Here is an 8,553-nt window from a genome sequence, read left to right on the forward strand (position 1 = left end):
AAGAAAAAAGGAACAAAATTGCTCCAAAATTAACAAAATGTAACAGCCCTCTCAGTCACCTCATCTCAATCATTTCTACAATTCACATACAATATTTGTCTAGAAACTGTAATTTCACCATGACAACTTCATCACTGTATGGTAAAAAAGATAAATATCTTTCCACAGGAAAGATAGGAACGTCATTATTCAGAGTTGGCATTTGCTGTTGATGATGTCACATGGGAGGTCACTCTGATACTCATGCCACTGAATATATAAAAACTCCACATCGTCTCGGTTTCACAAACGATTTCCTAATAGAGCGCCTCAGTTGGTGTTCCCCCTTTTGAAGAACCGCTCATCAACCAGCTCATCATCCAGCTCTCAGCAGACGACATGAATTGCATCTACAATACCCCTCTGCTCATCAGCGCGCTGCCCCCTCTGCTGGGGACAGAGTTCGTCCTGGGGGTCCTGGGCAACGGCCTCGCCCTCTGGATCTTCCTGTTCCGCCTGAAGCCCTGGAAGAGCAGCACAGTCCTCCTCTTCAACCTCTCGCTGGCCGACTTCCTGCTCAACGTGGCGCTGCCCTTCCGTGCCAGCTACTACTCCGCAGGCCTGACCTGGCACTTCGGCCCGGCCTTCTGCAACATCTCCCTCTTTCTGCTGGCCATGAACCGCAGCGGGAGCATCTTCTTCCTCACGGCCGTGGCGGTGGACCGCTACGTGCGCGTGGTCCATCCCCACCACACGCTCAACTCGCTGAGCGTGGTGAGAGCGGCGTGCGGCGCCGCCGGGCTGTGGCTGCTCACCTTCTCCATGACAGCCCACCTCCTCACCTTGCCGCGCCCTAACGCCACCGACTGCGAGAGCTTCAACATCAACCCGGGGGGGCCCGACGTCGTACACTTCTGGCACAGGAGCTTGTTCCTGCTCTCCTTCTTCCTGCCGCTGGCCGTGATCGTGTTCTGCACCTGCTCCATCGTGGCCCACCTGAGAAGAAGGCAGCTGGCCCGTGATGCGCGCATTAGGAAGGCCCTGTGGCTCCTCATGGTGGTGGTGGTGGTCTTCGCCGTTTGCTTCCTGCCTAGCAACGTCACGCAGCTGCTCATCTGGTTGAAGGAGGGATCGATCGCCGGTGTTCTCTCGGGGACAAAGGCCTGTGACGCGATGGAGGACTTGAACACGGCCTTCTACCTGACCATCAGCCTGACCTACCTGAACAGCGCCCTGGACCCCGTGGTCTTCTACTTCTCCATTCCCCCCTTCAGGAACATGTGCAGGCGGGCCCTGCGTCTGGGGAGGGCCGGAGACACCGGCGACGAGGAGACCCAGGAGCTGGAGTCTGTCAGCAAGCTGGGAGGCCAAGCAGTCACTGCTGTTCCCCTGGATTTACCTTGCCACTTACCTGTCAATGTTAAGTCACAGCAGAGCCACCGTTATGGTTTGTTTGGCAGACAAAGACAATGACAGGATGTGAGTATTAATCGAGGAAACTAGGAATTGAATTGCCCCGTCACATCAACATTTAAACTTTTGTATGTATGTATGTATGTATGTATGTATGTATGTATGTATGTATGTATGTATGTATGTATGTATGTATGTATGTATGTATGTATGTATGTATGTATTTCAAAGTTACTTGATTGGTCATTTTCTATCAAATGTTCAATAAGGGATGTCGAGACTAAAATGCGGTGAGTGCTGTAGTACAAAGTGAGGTTGAAAATATTTTTTAATTAAGCCATATAGATTAATACATAAAGAAGCGTTAAATGGCTTAAATCAAGTGAAGGGATTTGAACAAAAGTTCAAAAGTCTAAATAAACAATAAACAATGTAAACAGTAAACAATGTAAACATGCACAGCATTTAAGAAACTGTAAATGGTTGGAAAAAAATAAAGTTACTGCTGAATGAAAAGAAAACAATCATTACTGCAATCCACACACAATTTTTGTCTCTGAATTTCACCATGGCAACTTCAGTACAATAGTGTTAACGAAACAACAAAAAAACAACAGTGTTTCCTGTTCTGAAACAAGCAACATGTGGAATCCACTCATTATTTAGGGTGGGCTTGTCTGCTGCTGCTGATGATGGTTTGTTAGTGGAGCTCTGAATACATGGCCACATGCTACTGAATTACATGAAACTTTGTTTGTCCCAGCCAGATCGTCTGAGGGAACTTCTCTCAGCTTAGTGAGAAAATGAACAAGATTGCATTTAGTAGTCAAAAGAAGAAGTGAACGTTTAAAGACCATCTCATTAATAGATTTATTGCCGCCGATGTAGAGTTCCCTAGAAATTCCAAAGAAAATGAACTCAGCAAGCCCAGAAACTTGTGACCAATTGATTCTATTGGTATCTTTCTTATCTTTCTTTATCGACCCAACACTAGAAGGCTTTTCTAAGCTATTGTCTCTGCATCTCTACTGTGAAAAGAGCAGAACTTTCATTAGATAAAATACATTTACTGTGTGCTCCTTTCAAGTTTGGTATTTCCAAAAAATTGCATTTCTGTATTCAACATAAATACTGAGCCCTCGCTAAACAAGAACCTGATAATGTATGATATTTTAATTTCAGTAATATTTCTGCATTTTTTGAATAATACATACATTCAAAAATATATATTTCCCACATACACCCATACGCAGTCTCTGTTGTGACCCAAACAATCCATTTTGAAAACATTTACTGATTAAATAAAACGTGAATAAGCCAACGCATTCATGAACCCTTTCACACCGACGGCGGTGTCAGCCATGCGAGGTGACAGCCATGCAAGGCAACAGCTAGCTCGTCTGGAGCAGTAAAAGTGCCTTGCTCAGGGACACCTCGACACTCCGCTAGGAGGAGCCGGGGATCGAACTAGCAACCTTGAATAACCACCAAAGACGTGGATCCAGACAACAGTGCATCCGCTGTACTAGAAATATGTAGTTCAGTCACAGCACGAAGTGTACGCAGTAGACACTCAAATGTATCCAAAGCGTCATCTCATGCATCGTCTCTGCGTAGAAAAGAGGAAGTTAACCGTGCAGCCCTACTCGCACGAACAGCCGCGCTTCATAAGAAACAGGCACTGCAGTTGGAAGAGGCTCAACTGGAAGCACAGCTGAAAGTCAAGAAGATTCAGTTGAACGCTCAAATGGAGGAGCTAGACGTTGAAACTGCTATCGCAGAGTCCACAGCAAAGCTACTAGTTCTGGAAGAATACGATAACATGGACGACGACGGTATGAATTCCTACCTCGACAAGAAAATGCCGCCAGCAGCAACCATCGATCAACATACTCCAGATATCAAACCAAAATTGACAAGCAGTTTTAGAGCTATCCAAGACAACAGTGCTTGTCACAGGCCAACTAGACACGTCTTATGTGCAAAAAAGCAAGTTGAACTCTGCGAAGTGATACTGAACCAGAGGGATATCACAGAGATGTTAGTCACACAACAGAGACTAGCCAACCTACCTCAATGAGAAGTCCCTGAATTCAGTGGTGATCCTTTCGAGTTCCTGCCATTCCTGAAGGCCTTTGAGCACATCATCCACAGTCGTACAGACAACGATGAAGACCACATGAGCGCACGACGAGGCTACAATGAAGCAAGAAAGCTCTTGACCTATCACTATGGCAATGAGCAGAAAATAGCTGCGGCCTACGTAGACAAGGCTGTCAAATGGCCTCAAATTAAAGCAGAAGATGCCAAGTCACTTCACAGCTTCTCCATCTATCTCACCGGATGTAACAATGTCATGGAGGACATGGAGTACCTTGAGGAGATGAACAGCCCGAGCAACCTTCGGATCGTCGTGTCAAAGTTGACCTTCAGACTTCGTGAACAGACAAGCTAAGATAGCTTTAGATCCACTGCTCGGTGACGTCAAAGAGTCCTTCGAAGCGAAAGAAAAGAGCAAGTCAAGCACTAGATTTGCAAAGGGAGGCGGACCGAGAAGAACTACTGGCTGTGCCACAAGTGTTAGGCCAGATGAAGGGGATGCCTCAGAACTTGGAAAGAACAAGCAGACAAGCAACGCGTTTCAAGAGCCATGCCTGTACTGCAACAAAAGACACAACCTGAGCACATGTTAGAAAATAAGAAGTCTGCCAAAACAAAGAGAGAATCGAGTTCCTTAAAGGTAAAGGACTTTGTTTCCGGTGTCTCACCCAAGGGCAAATGGGAAAAGACTGTAAAAATAGAGCCACGTGTGAAATCTGCAGCAAGAAACACCCAAGCCTGCTTCACAGCAAAAGGGACGAGAACACAGACCAAGAGAAGGCCAGGCCTGAGAAAGGTCAAGGCTCCACCAGCGGACACCCAACTCCACAAGAAGATGTGTCAGCCAAGACGCAGGGGTGGACTGGGACAAAAATTCAGCCCTGGCATTTTCTGTCCAGACCAGCCCACTACATTATCAGCACTAGGGGTGGGACGAGACGAACGGGAAGAACACTGTATGTACTTATTAAAACAATTTAATCAAGTACATACATCTGAATAATAGTACAGCACTGCAAATAGCAGTTCTTGCATTTTTTTGTTTTTGTTTTTCAAGTTTGTGTCTCTTGTGCTGCTGACAAGAAAGGTGTGAAACCTGAACAGGAAGTTAACAGACATCCTCTGGTCGCTGCATCTCCAACCCCCATATCTACATATCTACAAAACCCTTGTTAAATATCACACTTGATCCAACGCTAAATTCTCTCTTGCAGTTTTTAGTCTGTGAATGTGAAAATCTTTTGGTGTAAGCCCAGCATTAGTTAAGACCAGACTCGGACAATAATAACAAATAATAATAATAATCGCTACAAAAACAATAGGGATCCAACCTGTTGGCTTGGACCCCTAAATATCCTGACAAAAATCTAAATAGAAACATATTACAGACAGTAGCAGCATTAGAGCTGAAACTCATTTGTTTCAACTGTGGCTCAGTCATTGTGAAACTACAGGTCTGAACAGATATGCATTCTCATATTAGACTCAGGTGCTCGTGAGTAGTTAATACTTACCACCACTTGGGTAGGTTTTTTAAAACATCAACATCCGGTTGGGGGGAGGGGGGCGGGGTGTTTCTAATGACGGCACTTCCGGTTGGTGTTGTTATGTCAAGGGACTTATTGCTATTATGTGTGATTTAATATAGGGCCTACGTTCTCCTCTCCTTATGGGTCAGTTAGAGTGCAAGCCTGCTAGGTGTCGTGTGATGCGTTTTATGGCCATGTCTCTTCCTCTCTTTGCGTGTGTTGTCTTAAGGCCCTTAAGGCACAGCTTTCAATGCATTGTTTTGGTGTTTGGTGTTGTTCCTCGTCCCTCTGGTTAACGTCTCCAATAGCCAGAGAGTTACATGTTTACCATCGGGTAGACATCCACATCCACCATAAGCCATCCTAAGTATATTTGTGTGTGTGTGTGTGTGTGTGTGTGTGTGTGTGTGTGTGTGTGTGTGTGTGTGTGTGTGTGTGTGTGTGTGTGTGTGTGTGTGTGTGTGTGTGTGTGTGTGTGAGGTGTTCACCATAAGAGGGTCCGTTTGTGGATCACTTAGACAACATATTAGGAGTTACGACTCCTAATGGGGTATGGTGTTGTTCCTCGTCCCTCTGGTTAACGTCGCCAATAGCCAGAGGACTACATGTTTACCAAATGGTAAACAAACACCTCCTCCATAAGCCATCCTAAGTGAAAGGGTGTGTGTGTGTGTGTCTGTGTGTGTGTGTGTGTGTGTGTGTGTGTCTGTGTGTGTGTGTGTGTGTGTGTGTGTGTGTGTGTGTGTGTGTGTGTGTGTGTGTGTGTGTGTGTGTGTGTGTGTGTGTGTGTGTGTGTGTGTGTTTTGATATAATAAAGCGCTGAATATTATTATATGTAACCTCTTAATACACATATATATATATATATATATATATATATATATATATATAGTGGGTGTCGTATTATAGGGATGAGAATACGGTAAACAAGCCCATAATCTCCTGTATAGTAATATTCTATATAGATAGATAAATAAAGCATATCAGGGTTAAAAAAGTGGTGTTCACCATAGGAGGGTCCGATTGTGGATCACTTAGAAAACATATTAGGAGTTATCATGATACTATTATCTGATGTTCTAATAATTTCATTTATTATAAGGGGGGGGGGGTCTACGTTCTCCTCCCCTTATGGAGTCAACTAGAGTGCGAGCCTGCTAGGGTCGTGTGACGCGTTTTAATGGGATGCCTCTTCCTCTCTATGCATGTGTTGTCTTAAGGCACTTAAGGCACTTAAGGCACAGCTTTCAAGCAATGCTATGGTGTTTGGTGTTGTTCTATGCCCCCTCTGGTTAACGTCGCCAATAGCCGGAGGGTTACATGTTTACCATCGGGTAGACAACCACATCCTCCATAAGCCAGCCTAGGTGAAAGGGTGTGTGTGTGTGTGTGTGTGTGTGTGTGTGTGTGTGTGGGTGTGGGTGTGGGTGTGGGTGTGGGTGTGTGTGTATGTGTGTTTTGATATAATAAAGTGTTGAATATTATTATATGTAACCTCTTAATACATAGCTATATATATTCTATTATTTGCGTTTATTATAAGATATATGTATTAACCTACGTATCATTAGTAGATAGTCTATTGTGTGAATGAGTAGGCGTAGGCCAATGGTATCTAGGCATGCGCACTAACGGCGTGTCTATTGGTCGGGAGGTCATAACACTGGGGGTAGGTGTGTCGGGTATTCTGTGGATCACCTATAGGGGATATATATCGAACCAGTGCAGAATGAAGATAACCCTGATCCTCCAAACACCCTGATCCTCCAAACACCCTGATCATCCAAACGTCTGAGCGCTAGGCTAAGCTAGTAGACTCGTCATAGCGGCTGCAGAATAAAGGAGAAGAAAGAAAAACAGCTACTACAACCTGCGCAACTATGCCTACTGACTGTAAGTATTCAAATGAGTGTAATATGTTATTATTATTATTATTATTATTATTATATCATGACTATGACCATGTGTATACGTGGCCCATATCTGATTGATGCATAGTTTTTCCGTAGTGATTTCTGACGTCGGCTATGAGAGCTTGAAAAGGCCTCAGGGTCCACGCGCACGTAAGATGATTTCATAGCAACGTATAATATATAGATCCCTCTCACTCTCTATCATTATTATTATTATCGGCTATAATATATGCCCATAGAATAACCGCTAAATCGTATGTTTCTGTCGTGTAGCAGGTGCTGATATTCGGTTGAATAATCGAAGAAAGATACTCGGTGATCGGACCAATGTGGGGGCCAGCAGTAGTTATGGTGAGTTATTAGTACACACACTATTATCATACATGTATTACATCTATTTTATTGTGCATTTAATAATGAATAAAAAAAATAATAATAATAAAGACCAGCCAACCCTAACCCCTGTATACTTTTGTATTTTTTTTTTTTATTATTATTATTATTATCATTATTTTTATTTTTATTTTTTTTTATCTGTTTACGTATAGTACCTATCGTGGATGGTGTGAAACAGTGGACCCCTGGATCAAACCGTCTAACCAAGAAAAATCTCAAAAGCATGTACCAACTGTTGTAAGGATTGTGTCGGTAAATTAACCTTGGTAACTACAGCAGTTGATGTAAACTCCTCAACCATTGGTCGTCAGTGTAAACTGGGTGCATTGTCTGTGAAACGTATTGACAGCAGATTTCAGACTGTCGAAGCGCAAACGGCACAGTCACTCGAGATCATCGGGGAAATCAAGGACGAGCTAGTGCGTTACGGTCTGGCTATAAAATCAATACAGCAGCAGATTTTGGTTGTCGAGGCATCAGTGCGTGTTAACACTCTGGCCTTGGATAGGGGGCTTCTGATATCTAATATGGCGCGGAAAATTTGGCTAATTGAAACTACGGCGCAGGATAACATCAGGGCCTACAAGGCCATGTCTGCCCGGATGACTATCATGAATGATGCTCTGGATATGCTTACGATGAATCGTTAGTATTTGATTTGTGGTTTTGGGGTGTTCTTTTTATTCTTATTTTTTTGTTTGTTATCTTTTTCGTTTATTCTGTGGAGAGGATATTTTTGTTTTAAACTGAACGTAATAAAATCTATTGGCATAAAAACTATAGCTGAACACAATGCATAAAGCTATTAGCCCCAGAAAAAGGAAATTCAAATCTGTAGACGGTAATCCCAAGAGACGGCGTAGATCTGATAGCGGGGGTAGCATTATCGATGTAGATCTTGAAGAGATGGCTATGAGGTATGATACACCCTGCGATACGTCTGTAGACCGTGTGGGGGGTGGGGGCATGAGTGCTGAAGGTGGTTTAGACATGCGGGAAATACGTGCTGACATAGCTAGAACTAGACGTGTGTTAATTGATGCTGATGTAGGGGGTAATAGAATGACGGAGGCCCTAGACAGGGCTGCTATGATAAATGTTTCGAACGATCCATGTGCAGATGGCGGGGAGGTGTGTGTGGGGTTAGATGTCCCCGGGGATTTAGACACAAGGGATGTGTTGTATGCGGCGGCATACACCAGAGATGTACTTAACACTGTCGA

The 8,553-nt window shown here is 43.9% G+C and overlaps 1 protein-coding gene and 1 long non-coding RNA gene across 4 annotated transcripts; both read left to right on the plus strand.

The window, feature by feature from the left end:
• Positions 1 to 378: 378 nt before the first annotated feature.
• Positions 379 to 1,326, plus strand: LOC130384349 (hydroxycarboxylic acid receptor 2-like; the record flags this gene model as incomplete). The annotated part of the gene is made up of 1 exon (XM_056592472.1): positions 379 to 1,326. A coding segment is annotated over exon 1 (948 nt), but the record flags the coding sequence as incomplete, so codon positions are not given.
• Positions 1,327 to 6,497: 5,171 nt separating this feature from the next.
• LOC130384805 (uncharacterized) lies at positions 6,498 to 8,087 on the plus strand. Of its 3 annotated transcripts, none has more exons than XR_008895937.1 (4): positions 6,498 to 6,914; positions 7,020 to 7,084; positions 7,208 to 7,285; positions 7,483 to 8,087. It is a non-coding gene; the product is annotated as an uncharacterized LOC130384805 (long non-coding RNA). The 3 variants fall into 3 exon arrangements; XR_008895935.1 differs by having other exon boundaries at positions 7,031 to 7,084; XR_008895936.1 differs by having other exon boundaries at positions 7,031 to 7,084; positions 7,211 to 7,285.
• The last annotated feature ends 466 nt before the right edge of the window (positions 8,088 to 8,553 follow it).

Source organism: Gadus chalcogrammus, chromosome 6 (assembly GCF_026213295.1).
Source record: "Gadus chalcogrammus isolate NIFS_2021 chromosome 6, NIFS_Gcha_1.0, whole genome shotgun sequence".
NCBI lineage: Eukaryota > Metazoa > Chordata > Actinopteri > Gadiformes > Gadidae > Gadus > Gadus chalcogrammus.